Source organism: Bombina bombina, chromosome 7 (assembly GCF_027579735.1).
Source record: "Bombina bombina isolate aBomBom1 chromosome 7, aBomBom1.pri, whole genome shotgun sequence".
In the NCBI taxonomy this organism is placed as follows: domain Eukaryota; kingdom Metazoa; phylum Chordata; class Amphibia; order Anura; family Bombinatoridae; genus Bombina; species Bombina bombina.
This window is the reverse complement of record NC_069505.1, coordinates 233,783,116-233,798,410: the sequence shown is the minus strand read 5'-3', so window position 1 is coordinate 233,798,410 and position 15,295 is coordinate 233,783,116. Positions and strand designations below refer to the sequence as shown.

The window sequence follows — 15,295 nt, the reverse complement described above, 5'->3', positions numbered from 1 at the left end:
CTCTCCAGAGCTTGAAATAACTAAGGAGGATATAAGAGAAAGTATGAATAGAATAAGAAAAGCTACTCTATTATCTAGCTGGAGAGAGTCACAAGTTAAAATATTGCATCATGTATACTTAACTCCTTATGTTTTGGCTAAGTGGGGTAATTTCCAAAACAATTTCTGCAAGAGATGCAGATTTGAAAAAGCAGATATAGCACATTGCATGTATTCATGTCCCAAGATTATTACCTTTTGGTTAAAAATAATGTACTGGTTGAAAAAAAAAAAAAAAAAAAGTAAAATTAAGTTGGTTATTACTTTGAAGGAAGTTTTGTTCTTAGCAAAAGGTTCAGAATATGGGTCGGCTACCCGCTTATTAAACACCATAATCTTAATTATTAGAAATATGATATGTGAATGGAACTCTAAAAAGAGCTTGAGAATAAAGGTCTTTTTAAGGCGAATACAAAAACAAATGACCTACGAGCAATTTGATACAAATAATCAATCGGAAAAACAAATTGCAAAATTTATGTCTAAATGGGAGTTATATATAAGATCACTAGATCCTCCAATGCAACAAATTATTATTAAACCATTCGAAAATTCTATATATATTCAAGAGGAACAACTTAGAGGGAACTGGAGGATGCTGGGGGAGAGAAAGCGTAGGAGGTAGGGAATTTTTTAGGAAGAAAGAGGGGAATTTTTTTTTTCTCTCCCCCCCCATGAAACGGTAAAAGGTATTTAACAACTAAACACATCAGGGAAAATGTTGTGGTATTTAGTTTATATTCGCTTTTATTTATTTATTTAGAGAAATAACCAAGTTCTATATAACTGGAAAAAAAGAGAGAGAAATGTATAGATGTGATTTATGTTAACAAGTGAATAGCTGATTTTTGTTAGAAATTGGAAGCTGGGTGAATGAGTAGGCGTAAAGGTACAAAGTATACTTGCTCTACATTCCGCCGATATAAAACATTAACATATTTATAGATGTAAGTAGAAAATGCTGAAATTTATTTTGTTATTTAACGCTGGATGTATCACGTTGTTTGTGAAATTGTAATTAAAGTAACTCAATAATAAAAAAATTAAACATAAAGGTGTTAATAAATATACAGGTTTTGTCTTGCTTACATATTTCCTGAAGGCTTCGAAGTGAAATATTTCACTAAAGAAATAACCCCACCCTAACTATAATAACAGCACAATTATAAACAGCTTTGCAAATAAAAAATGAGTGTCCTCAAAGTGTGCTGTTGTAGGAGGGAAGAGCTACAGGCTCCCTCTGTAATGTATATACATATCACAGTATCACTATTGGCTCCCTCTGTAATGTATATACAGTACATATCTCAGTATCACTATTGGCTCCCTCTGTAATGTATATACATATCTCAGTATCACTATTGACTCCCTCTGTAATGTATATACAGTACATATCTCAGTATCACTATTGGCTCCCTCTGTAATGTATATACAGTACATATCTCAGTATCACTATTGGCTCCCTCTAATGTATATACAGTACATATCTCAGTATCACTATTGACTCCCTCTGTAATGTATATACAGTACATATCTCAGTATCACTATTGGCTCCCTCTGTAATGTATATACATATCACAGTATCACTATTGGCTCCCTCTGTAATGTATATACATATCACAGTATCACTATTGGCTCCCTCTGTAATGTATATACATATCTCAGTATCACTATTGGCTCCCTCTGTAATGTATATACATATCACAGTATCACTATTAGCTCCCTATGTAATGTATACATATCACAGGGGTATCAATGAGCAATATTACAGTGTTATAAAAGCCAAACTGCACTGAGATATGGGAAATTATCATGAGATTTTATTTACAAGCATCTGTTTGACATCCTGGTACGTGGCACATTTATATGAAAATCAAATGATTGGCAAATAGCAATGGTGAATGGTGTATCCAACGTGTTCTGTGTAACTAATTAGTTTATTAACCCCTTAAGGACAGGGCATTTCGGAGCATTTTTGCCATAACTACATTAAAACAGAAATAAAAAAAACTTGGCTTTTTTTTTTTAATTTACCTATTAAAACTATATATATTTTTTTTTTAGTAGACAACCCAAAGCTTGATCTAGGCCCATTTTGGTATATTTCATGCCACCATTTCACCGCCAAATAAACAAAAAAAAAAAACATTAACTTTTTCACAAACTTTAGGTTTCTCACTGAAATTTACAAATAGTTTGTGCAATCATGGCACAAATTAATGTAAAAGCTTCTCTGGGATCCCCTTTGTTCAAAAATAGCAGACATATATATGGCTTTGCCATTGCTTTTTGGTAATTAGAAGGCCACTAATTGCAGCTGCGTATCACACTTATTCCCAGCATTGAAGGGGTTAATTAGGTAGCTTGTACGGTTCATTTTAGCTTTAGTGTAGAGGTTAGGCTCCCACCTGACCCTTCCCACCTCATGATCCCTCTAAAACAGTTTTTAGACGTTTTTTCATTCATTTTTTAATCATTATTTTCTTCAGTGTAGGATTAACCCCTTACCTTCCCACCTTCCTGATTCCTCCCAAAAAGCTCTCTAACCCTCCCCCCTCTAACTAGTTTCCGCCATCTTAGGTACTGGCAGCTGTCTGAATGTACCCAGTTATGTAGCTATTTTTATTTAATAATAAACAAAAAATTCTGTAGTGTAGCTGCCCCCCTCATTACCCTACCCCCTCCCAGATTGTTTACCCACCCTCTAATCCCCCCTGCACTAAACTATTTGTTTTTTTCAGCAGTGTAGCAATCCCACCCGCTCCCAACCCCTTCAGCGATGGGCCGCCCACCCACCTCTCTCCTAACCCTCCCACGCCAACAACGATCTTCACCACAGCAGTCAGATGCAGAGAGGGCCACAGAGTGCCACTCTGCCTCTCTATTTCTGCACTGCCCCACTCACGGGGCATGCAGATATAGCGCAATTTTGGTACTTTTAGCGAGATCGCGGCAGAGGGAGGCCCAGGACAGCAGCTTCGTACAGGGTATGACGGTGGACCTTAAGGGCATAATGAACAGTGTCGTACAGGGTACGGTGCTGGTCGTTAAATAGCAGCTGTAGTGTTCTCCACCAAGGATTTTGCCACCCGGGTGGGGGCAGTGTAACTCTTTGTGTAACGTGACACACCGTATAAGCGCGGCACCGTGTGACACACCGTATAAGCGCGGCACCACGTGACACACTGCATAACTGCTTCTGAGGAAGACTAAGTACAGTTCAAAACACTGTGAATATTAAAGGTTTTTATTAGAAAAATGCATTGATGTTATGCATTTAATTTACTATTAAACTACCCTTTGAGCTAAAACATTACAACCCTAAGTGTTTCATTTCACATTGCAAGTATCTTGGAAAATGAAAGAAGGTGGCGCTCTTAGTGAAGAACTTTCTTTCAATTAGAATAATAACTGTAAATACAGAATGCTTTATTTTACACTGTGGTTATATTATATATATGTTTCTCTCTTGCACCCATAGTGTCATCTCTGCAAAGCCAACTCAGTGTTTAGTCATTTCAAGGTTCATAGAAAAACTTAAAGGGACATTCCAGCCAAAATTGGAATCCACATGGATGTATTTCAGCTTTGAATAGAAGCATTTTTGTAATATACATGTATTAGCAAAAATGCTTCTAATAAAAGTTATAGCGGTTTCAAAAGTGTATTTAAAGGGACAGTAAACAAACAGAATGTTATATAATTCTGCACATAGTACAGAATTATATAACATCATCTTAGCGGCAGCTTTATAAAGCAAGCATTGCAAGATTTTTTATTCCAAAGTTGGATTTACCGGTTCTCTGCTCCAGGCTCTACTGAGCGGGTCTTGTTTTTCAAAAGCGCTTCGCTACCAGAGCGGGAGAGAGGTACATTCAGTTCACTGGCGCAATCTGGAACGCTGTGATTAGACAGCGCGCCCGTGAAGTGCTTTTGAAAAACAAGACCCGCTTAGTAAAGCCTGGAGCAGAGACCAGGTAAATCCAATTTTGGAATAAAAAAAAAATCTTGCAATGCTTTTATGTGACAGAATTATATAACATTATTTTGTGAGTTTACTGTCCCTTTAAGCTAGTATTTATATTTATTGATCCTTTACATTGGGTTAAAGCTAGTATTATATTTATTGATGCTTTACGTTGGGTATAAGCTAGTATTATATTTATTGATCCTTTACGTTGGGTTAAAGCTAGTATTATATTTATTGATCCTTTACGTTGGGTTAAAGCTAGTATTATATTTATTGATCCTTTACGTTGGGTTAAAGCTAGTATTATATTTATTGATCCTTTACGTTGGGTTAAAGCTAGTATTATATTTATTGATCCTTTACGTTGGGTTAAAGCTAGTATTATATTTATTGATCCTTTACGTTGGGTTAAAGCTAGTATTATATTTATTGATCCTTTACGTTGGGTTAAAGCTAGTATTATATTTATTGATCCTTTAGGTTGGGTATAAGCTAGTATTATATTTATTGATCCTTTACGTTGGGTTAAAGCTAGTATTATATTTATTGATCCTTTACGGTGGGTAAAAGCTAGTATATTTATTGATCCTTTACGTTGGGTTAAAGCTAGCATTCTATTTATTGATCCTTTACGTTGGGTTAAAGCTAGTATTTATAAGATGATGGATACTGGTTAATTTTGTTTTGTTTCTGAATAAAGCTTTTTCAAAACCAAGTTACAAAAGTGATCTAGAAAGACGAGGCACATCAGTATTTCAAATACAGCCACTGCTATCAATTTAACCTATTCATTTGCTCACAGGTTTAGCCACATTCATTATAAATCCATGTGCAGGATCCTATTCAGCTGAACCTTTAACTGAAATCAGGTGCAGGGACAGGTGGCCGCTCGGCACAATGCGGTAAGCTCTCAGGTGCAGGGACAGGTGGCCGCTCGGCACAATGCGGTAAGCTCTCAGGTGCAGGGACAGGTGGCCGCTCGGCACAATGCGGTAAGCTCTCAGGTGCAGGGACAGGTGGCCGCTCGGCACAATGCGGTAAGCTCTCAGGTGCAGGGACAGGTGGCAGCTCGGCACAATGCGGTAAGCTCTCAGGTGCAGGGACAGGTGGCAGCTCGGCACAATGCGGTAAGCTCTCAGGTGCAGGGACAGGTGGCAGCTCGGCACAATGCGGTAAGCTCTCAGGTGCAGGGACAGGTGGCAGCTCGGCACAATGCAGAAAGCTCTCAGGTGGAGGGATAGGTGGTATATCAGCACAATGCAGTAAGCTCTCAGATGCAGGGATAGGTGGAAGCTCAGCACAGTGCAGTAAGCACTAGAGGGGTAGGTGGGTGCTCAGCTCAGTAAGCTTTCAGGTGCAGGGATAGCTGGAAGCTCAGCACAGTAAGCACTATAGAGGGGTAGGTGGGAGCTCAGCACAGTGCAGTAAGCACTATAGAGGGGTAGGTGGGAGCTCAGCACAGTGCAGTAAGCAGCACTATAGAGGGGTAGGTGGGAGATCAGCACAGTGCAGTAAGCAGCACTATAGAGGGGTAGGTGGGAGATCAGCACAGTGCAGTAAGCAGCACTATAGAGGGGTAGGTGGGAGATCAGCACAGTGCAGTAAGCAGCACTATAGAGGGGTAGGTGGGAGATCAGCACAGTGCAGTAAGCAGCACTATAGAGGGGTAGGTGGGAGCTCAGCACAGTGCAGTAAGCACTATAAAGGGGTAGGTGGGAGCTCAGCACAGTGCAGTAAGCACTATAAAGGGGTAGGTGGGAGCTCAGCAAAGTAAGCACTATAGAGGGGTAGGTGGGAGCTCAGCACAGTAAGCACTATAGAGGGGTAGCTGGGAGCTCAGCACAGGCAGTAAGCACTATAGAGGGGTAGCTGGGAGCTCAGCACAGGCAGTAAGCACTATAGAGGGGTAGCTGGGAGCTCAGCACAGGCAGTAAGCACTATAGAGGGGTAGCTGGGAGCTCAGCACAGGCAGTAAGCACTATAGAGGGGTAGGTGGGAGCTCAGCTCAGTAAGCTCTCAGGTACAGGGATAGATGAAAGCTCAGCACAGTAAGCACTATAGAGGGGTAGCTGGGAGCTTAGCACTGTGCAGTAAGCACTATAATAGAGGGGTAGATGAGAGCTCAGCTCAGTAAGCTCTCAGGTACAGGGATAGCTGGAAGCTCAGCACAATGCAGTAAGCAATATAGAGGGGTAGGTGGGCGCTCAGCACAGTAAGCAATATAGAGGGGTAGGTGGGAGCTCAGCACAATGCAGTAAGCACTATAGAGCAGTAGCTGGGAGCTCTATAGAGGTGAAGGCATAATAGTTTAAGAGATACAAGATCAGAATACTCTAAAGTTGTAGAGCCGCAAGGTCAGCTCAGGGAGCTCACATCTTGCACAGGGGGAGCTCACATCTTGCACAGGGAGAGCTCACATCTTGCACAGGTGGAGCTCAGTTATCCTGCAGCCAGAGAAATGCGCGCCCCCCGTACTTACCAGCGCCAGCAGCCTGTAGGAGAGCTGCATAAGGACGCTGCTCACGCCGCACAGGCCTTCCTCCAGCAGCGGGGGAAAGTTCTGCCTCACCCCGCTGCGATTGTTCATGAAGTGCTTGGGACAGCTCGGCAGCGCGCCCTTCACCCGCTTCGGTTTAGGCTCCGCCATGTTCACCGTTATATAAAAGTATCAGGTTAGGTTAGGTTAGGTTAGGGTTATGCGCGCGCTTACTGTACGGGAGGGGCCAGAGCTGCGTCACGCGCCTCCAAGCATCCGCTGGTTGTGCGCGTGACCGGTACAGCAACTCTCGTGACCTGAATTATACAACAATCAGAAGAAAATAATTACATTTGTTCTTATGATTTACAAGTTAATCAATAATAGTTTATCCCATTGCTTAGAAATACTAAATGTCCAACCATCATCTGTCTATTTATCTGTCGATCTGTACATCTGTCTGCCCATCTGTATATTTATCTATTTATCTGTAGTCATCTGTATATCTGTCTGCCCATCTGTCTATTTATCTGTACATCTGTCTGTCCATTTATCTATCTATTTATCTGTACATCTGTCTATCTGTCCATTTATCTATCTATTTATCTGTACATCTGTCTAGCTGTACATCTGTATATGTATCTGTCTATTTATCTGTACATCTGTCTATCTGTACATCTGTAGATCTGTCTGCCCATCTGTATATTTATCTATTTATCTGTAGTCATCTGTATATTTATCTGTCTGTTTATCTGTACATCTGTCTGCCCATCTGTCTATTTATCTGTACATCTGTATATTTATCTGTCTATTTATTTGTACACCTGTCTATTTATCTGTACATCTGTCTATTTATCTGCACATCTGTATATTTATCTGTCTATTTATCTGTACATCTGTCTATTTATCTGTCTATCTGTACATCTGTATATTTATCTGTACATCTGTCTATTTATCTGCCCATCTGTCTATTTATCTGTCTGTTTATCTGGGCATCAGTCTAGTTATCTGTAGTCATCTGTATATTTATCTGTAGTCATCTGTATATTTATCTGTACATCTGTCTATTTATCTGCCCATCTGTCTTTTTATCTGTACATCTGTCTGTCTATGTATCTGTCTATTTATCTGTACATCTGTCTATTTATCAGTACATCTGTATATTTATCTGTAGTCATCTGTAAATTTATCTGTACATCTGTCTATTTATCTGTCTATATATATATGTCTATTTATTTGTACACCTGTCTATTTATCTGCACATCTGTATATTTATCTGTCTATTTATCTGCACATCTGTCTATTTATCTATCTTTACATCTGTCTATTTATCTGTACATCTGTCTATCTGTACATCTGTCTATTTATCTGTACATCTGTATATTTATCTGTACATCTGTCTATTTATCTGCCCATCTGTCTATTTATCTGGGCATCAGTCTAGTTATCTATAGTCATCTGTATATTTATCTGTAGTCATCTGTATATTTATCTGTACATCTGTCTATTTATCTGCCCATCTGTCTATTTATCTGTACATCTGCCTATCTGTCTATGTATCTGTCTATTTATCTGTACATCTGTCTATTTATCAGTACATCTGTATATTCATCTGTAGTCATCTGTATATTTATCTGTACATCTGTCTATCTGTCTATATATCTGTCTATTTATTTGTACACCTGTCTATTTATCTGCACATCTGTATATTTATCTGTCTATTTATCTGCACATCTGTCTATTTATCTGTCTATCTGTACATCTGTCTATTTATCTGTACATCTGTCTATCTGTACATCTGTCTATTTATCTGTACATCTGTATATTTATCTGTACATCTGTCTATTTATCTGCCCATCTGTCTATTTATCTGGGCATCAGTCTAGTTATCTGTAGTCATCTGTATATTTATCTGTAGTCATCTGTATATTTATCTGTACATCTGTCTATTTATCTGCCCATCTGTCTATTTATCTGTACATCTGTCTATGTATCTGTCTATTTATCTGTACATCTGTATATTTATCAGTACATCTGTATATTTATCTGTAGTCATCTGTATATTTATCTGTACATCTGTCTATTTATCTGTATATATATCTGTCTATTTATTTGTACATCTGTCTATTTATCGGTACATCTGTATATTTATCTGTCTATTTATCTGTACATCTGTCTATCTATATCTGTATATCTGTACATCTGTCTATCTGTACATCTGTCTATTTATCTGTCTATCTGTACATCTGTCTATCTGTACATCTGTATATTTATCTGTACATCTGTCTATGTATCTGTATATTTATCCTTACATCTGTCTATTTATCTGTACATCTGTCTATTTGTCTGTACATCTGTATATTTATCTGTGCATCTGTCTATGTATCTGTACATCGGTCTATTTATTTGTAGTCATCTGTATATTTATCATCATAAATAGACATCAGTCTATTTATCTGTAGTCATCTGTATATTTATCTGTAGTTATCTGTATATTTATCTGTAGTCATCTGCATATTTATCTGTACATCTGTATATTTATCTGTACATCTGTCTATTTATCTATAGTCATCTGCATATTTATCTGTACATCTGTATATTTATCTGTACATCAGTCTATATAGCTGTACATCTGTCTATTTATCTGTAGTCATCTGTATATTTATCTGTACATCTTTTTTTTTCTGTACATCAGTCTATATATCTGTACATCTGTCTATTTATCTTTAGTCATCTGTATATTTATCTGTACATCTGTATATTTATCTGTACATCAGTCTATTTATCTGTAGTCATCTGTATATTTATCTGTAGTCATCTGTATATTTATCTGTACATCAGTCTATTTATCTGTAGTCATCTGTATATCTGTACATCAGTCTATTTATCTGTAGTCATCTGTATATTTATCTGTACATTTGTCTATCTGTAGTCATCTGTATATTTATCTGTAGTCATCAGTATATTTATCTGTAGTCATCTGTATATTTATCTGTACATTTGTCTATCTGTAGTCATCTGTATATTTATCTGTACATCTGTATATTTATCTGTAGTCATCTGTATATTTATCTGTAGTCATCTGTATATTTATCTGTCTATCTGTACATCTGTCTATTTATCTGTACATCTGTATATTTATCTGTACATCTGTCTATTTATCTGCCCATCTGTCTATTTATCTGTCTGTTTATCTGGGCATCAGTCTAGTTATCTGTAGTCATCTGTATATTTATCTGTAGTCATCTGTATATTTATCTGTACATTTGTCTATTTATCTGCCCATCTGTCTATTTATCTGTACATCTGTCTATCTGTCTATGTATCTGTCTATTTATCTGTACACCTGTCTATCTGTACATCTGTCTATTTATCTGTACATCTGTCTATTTATCAGTACATCTGTATATTTATCTGTAGTCATCTGTATATTTATCTGTACATCTGTCTATTTATCTGTCTATATATCTGTCTATTTATTTGTACATCTGTCTATTTATCTGCATATCTGTATATTTATCTGTCTATTTATCTGCACATCTGTATATTTATCTGTCTATCTGTACATCTGTCTATTTATCTGTACATCTGTCTATTTATCTGTACATCTGTCTATTTATCTGTCCATCTGTCTATTTATCTGGGCATCAGTCTAGTTATCTGTAGTCATCTGTATATTTATCTGTACATCTGTCTATTTATCTGCCCATCTGTCTATTTATCTGTACATCTGTCTATTTATCTGTCTATGTATCTGTCTATTTATCTGTACATCTGTATATTTATCAGTACATCTGTATATTTATCTGTAGTCATCTGTATATTTATCTGTACATCTGTCTATTTATCTGTATATATATCTGTCTATTTATTTGTACATCTGTCTATTTATTTGTACATCTGTATATTTATCTGTCTATTTATCTGTACATCTGTCTATCTACATCTGTATATCTGTACATTTGTCTATCTATCTGCACATCTGTCTATCTGTACATCTGTCTATTTATCTGTCTATCTGTACATCTGTCTATCTGTACATCTGTATATTTATCTGTACATCTGTCTATCTGTATATTTATCCTTACATCTGTCTATTTATCTGTACATCTGTCTATTTGTCTGTACATCTGTATATTTATCTGTGCATCTGTCTATGTATCTGTACATCGGTCTATTTATTTGTAGTCATCTGTATATTTATCATCATAAATAGACATCAGTCTATTTATCTGTAGTCATCTGCATATTTATCTGTACATCTGTATATTTATCTGTACATCTGTCTATTTATCTATAGTCATCTGTATATTTATCTGTACATCTGTATATTTATCTGTACATCAGTCTATATATCTGTACATCTGTCTATTTATCTGTAGTCATCTGTATTTTTATCTGTACATCTGTATATTTATCTGTACATCTGTCTATTTATCTTTAGTCATCTGTATATTTATCTGTACATCTGTATATTTATCTGTAGTCATCTGTATATTTATCTGTAGTCATCTGTATATTTATCTGTACATCAGTCTATTTATCTGTAGTCATCTGTATATTTATCTGTACATCAGTCTATTTATCTGTAGTCATCTGTATAGTTATCTGTACATTTGTCTATCTGTAGTCATCTGTATATTTATCTGTAGTCATCTGTATATTTATCTGTACATTTGTCTATCTGTAGTCATCTGTATATTTATCTGTACATCTGTATATTTATCTGTAGTCATCTGTATATTTATCTGTAGTCATCTGTGTATTTATCTGTACATCTGTCTATCTGTACATCTGTCTATTTACCTGTACATCTGTATATTTATCTGTACATCTGTCTATTTATCTGCCCATCTGTCTATTTATCTGTCTGTTTATCTGGGCATCAGTCTAGTTATCTGTAGTCATCTGTATATTTATCTGTAGTCATCTGTATATATATATCTGTACATCTGTCTATTTATCTGCCCATCTGTCTATGTATCTGTACATCTGTCTATCTGTCTATGTATCTGTCTATTTATCTGTACATCTGTCTATTTATCAGTACATCTGTATATTTATCTGTAGTCATCTGTATATTTATCTGTACATCTGTTTATTTATCTGTCTATATTGCTGTCTATTTATTTGTACATCTGTCTATCTGCACATCTGTATTTTTATCTGTCTATTTATCTGCACATCTGTATATTTATCTGTCTATCTGTACATCTGTCTATTTATCTGTACATCTGTCTATCTGTACATCTGTCTATTTATCTGTACATCTGTATATTTATCTGTACATCTGTCTATTTATCTGCCCATCTGTCTATTTATCTGGGCATCAGTCTAGTTATCTGTAGTCATCTGTATATTTATCTGTACATCTGTCTATTTATCTGCCCATCTGTCTATTTATCTGTACATCTGTCTGTCTATGTATCTGTCTATTTATCTGTACATCTGTATATTTATCAGTACATCTGTATATTTATCTGTAGTCATCTGTATATTTATCTGTACATCTGTCTATATATCTGTCTATTTATTTGTACATCTGTCTATTTATCTGTATATATATCTGTCTATTTATTTGTACATCTGTCTATTTATCGGTACATCTGTATATTTATCTGTATATATATCTGTCTATTTATTTGTACATCTGTCTATTTATCTGTATATATATCTGTCTATTTATTTGTACATCTGTCTATTTATCGGTACATCTGTATATTTATCTGTCTATTTATCTGTACATCTGTCTATCTATATCTGTATATCTGTATATCTGTCTATTTATCTGTACATCTGTCTATTTATCTGTATATGTATCTGTACATCTGTATATTTATCTGTACATCTGTCTATTTATCTGTATATGTGTCTGTACATCTGGCTATTTATCTGTAGTCATCTGTATATTTATCTGTACATCTGTCTATATATCTGTCTATTTATTTGTACATCTGTCTATTTATCGGTACATCTGTATATATATCTGTCTATTTATTTGTACATCTGTCTATTTATCTGTATATATATCTGTCTATTTATTTGTACATCTGTCTATTTATCTGTATATATATCTGTCTATTTATTTGTACATCTGTCTATTTATCGGTACATCTGTATATTTATCTGTCTATTTATCTGTACATCTGTCTATCTATATCTGTATATCTGTACATCTGTCTATCTGTACATCTGTCTATTTATCTGTACATCTGTCTATTTATCTGTACATCTGTCTATTTATCTGTATATGTGTCTGTACATCTGTCTATTTATCTGTATATGTATCTGTACATCTGTATATTTATCTGTACATCTGTCTATTTATCTGTATATGTGTCTGTACATCTGTCTATTTATCTGTACATCTGTCTATTTATCTGTACATCTGTCTATTTATCTGCCCATCTGTCTATTTATCTGTATATGTGTCTGTACATCTGCCTATTTATCTGTACATCTGTCTATTTATCTGTATATGTGTCTGTACATCTGTCTATTTATCTGTATATGTGTCTGTACATCTGTATATTTATCTGTACATCTGTCTATTTATCTGTATATGTGTCTGTACATCTGTCTATTTATCTGTATATTTATCTGTACATCTGTATATTTATCCATCTCTCATTATCATCTGACAGTAAAGTCCTATAGGCTTCACCGTTTCACATCATGACCTCTATCATTTCTTTTGCACTTCAGGGTGGCTGACTTTCCCAGTCACATTTTATCAGGACAGGGAGTGGCATCTGATGTCCCTTCACAGTGGCACTTGTTCCTATATAAGTGGCAGATCCCAGTAACACAATGATGTACTGATCTGTCACCTGCACTTAGGTACCTGCACCTGGCTTTTCACCCCATTTGTGCCACATAATCTCTGTACTTATATATGTGTCATTACCAGGTCATTAAGAACCTATCATAGCACATTCTTGCAAAACTGCTGCCATATAGTTCTGCACAAATGGGCTGGCTCCTAAGCTTACGTCCCTGCTTTTCAACCAAAGATACCAAGAGAACAAAGAAAATATGATAATAGAAGTAAATTAGAAAGTTATTTAAAATCACATGCTCTATGAAATGAACATTTTAGGTTTTTTATGCCATTACATTTTGACCTTTCCATCCCTTTAAATGCTGCGTAAGTGCATTATTCACATGTGAATCATTAGTAGTTGTGCCAATACTGTTACATAATAATCTCAAACAGGATCATAAAAAGAAACAACGCTCATGTCTAGGATCTCAGTCCTGAAATCCCAGTATTGCTGACGAATCTGCAGAAGAAATAAAGCTAACAGAAGGGCTCCAAAATCCTGCATTTACTTCCAAAATTGTTCCAATATTGAGAAAAAATAGATAAAATACACTTACAGAGATTAAGGAATGCAAAGTACTAAATATGAAGTGCTAGGAATTTCTCACAAGCTCCCAGCTGACATTCTCAGACTTACGTGAGGACATAGCTGCTTCCAACCAACCCAGTGTAGGAACAACAGCATAGAACGTTACTTTTTAACATTATTATTTTACATTTGATGCTGTTCCTACACTCAAAAATACCTAGAGACCCCCACCCTGACCCATTATTATAAAACCCATAAACCTCTTGTAAAATAAAGCCCTTATATAAGCTTTAAAGGGACACAACCCATTTCTTTTTTCTTTCATGATTCAGATAGAGCAGCAATTTTAGGCAACTTTCTAATTTACTCCTATTATCAAATTTTCTTCATTCTCTTGGTATCTTTATTTGAAAAGCAAGAATGTAAGTTTAGATGCTGGCCCATTTTTTGGTGAACACCTGGGTTGCTCTTGCTGATTGGTGGATAAATTCACCCACCAATAAACAAGTGCTGTCCAGGGTCTGAACCAAAAATTGTCTGGCTCAGCTTAGATGCCTTCTTTTTCAAATAAAGATAGTAAGAGAACAAAGAAAAATTTATAATAGGTGTAAATTAGAAAGTTGCTTAAAATTGCTGCTATATCTGAATCACAAAAGAAAAAAAAATAGGTTCAGTTTCCCTTTAATAGCCAGATGATCACTGTGTTAATAGTTATCACCTGGCATGAATAAATTAATGTATTTAAGTAGAGTCTAATGCCCCTATGTGCAGATAAAAGTTATATCACTATACCCAAATGCCCTAATTTATATGAAGATTGCCCCTTCTTGTTTTAACTAGAGAGTTTAGAAAAAACACAGACAATTGTTTACATATACAGTATACATAGAATAATGGAATAGCCATAATCTTCTGAAACCCCCAAATATAATAATATGTTGGTTTCTCACTGGAAAAAAAAAAGAACCTACAGTGAGTATTAAATGTGAGCAGCATCCAAAAACTCCAAAGTAGCTCAGTACATGGGTGGAAATAGCTCAGCAGTTAAAAGGTTCAGAACTATATACACACCCCAATGACAATCACATGTACAGCTGCTGATTGGAGCATACTCTTCATGCAATGACATGATTGACAGGCAAGTGGTTGCATGGTGCATATGCACCCAGTCATGTATAACACTTTTGTTGGCACTAGGCACGCTTGCCTTCATTCCCCCCTGCTCAATGTGATTGGTTGAAGCTGAGTATATAAGGTGGTACTCAAAATCAGCAGAACAGCGCTTACCTGATTAGCCCTCCTCCTGACCATGCCATTCCACTACAGGTGTTTGGGAAACGCACCTCATTCCTTTCATTCTTTATTTTGCCTCACCTTTATCTGTTACTACTAATGAAGAGAAATTAGGTGCTGCTGCTGCAGGGCAGAGAGAGAGATATCAGAGGATGTTACACTTTG

At 36.0% G+C, this 15,295-nt stretch overlaps 1 protein-coding gene across 1 annotated transcript in view; it reads right to left on the bottom strand.

Moving 5' to 3' along the window:
- LOC128666195 (ferritin light chain, oocyte isoform) overlaps nucleotides 1-6,719 on the bottom strand; it is a 53,084-nt gene extending 46,365 nt beyond the window's left edge. Inside the window, exon 1 of the mRNA XM_053720658.1 lies at nucleotides 6,489-6,719. Coding sequence (XP_053576633.1) covers nucleotides 6,489-6,656 — 168 coding nt within the window. The 5' untranslated portion in view covers nucleotides 6,657-6,719. The remainder of the gene's footprint in view (nucleotides 1-6,488) is intronic.
- Nucleotides 6,720-15,295: the final 8,576 nt, after the last annotated feature.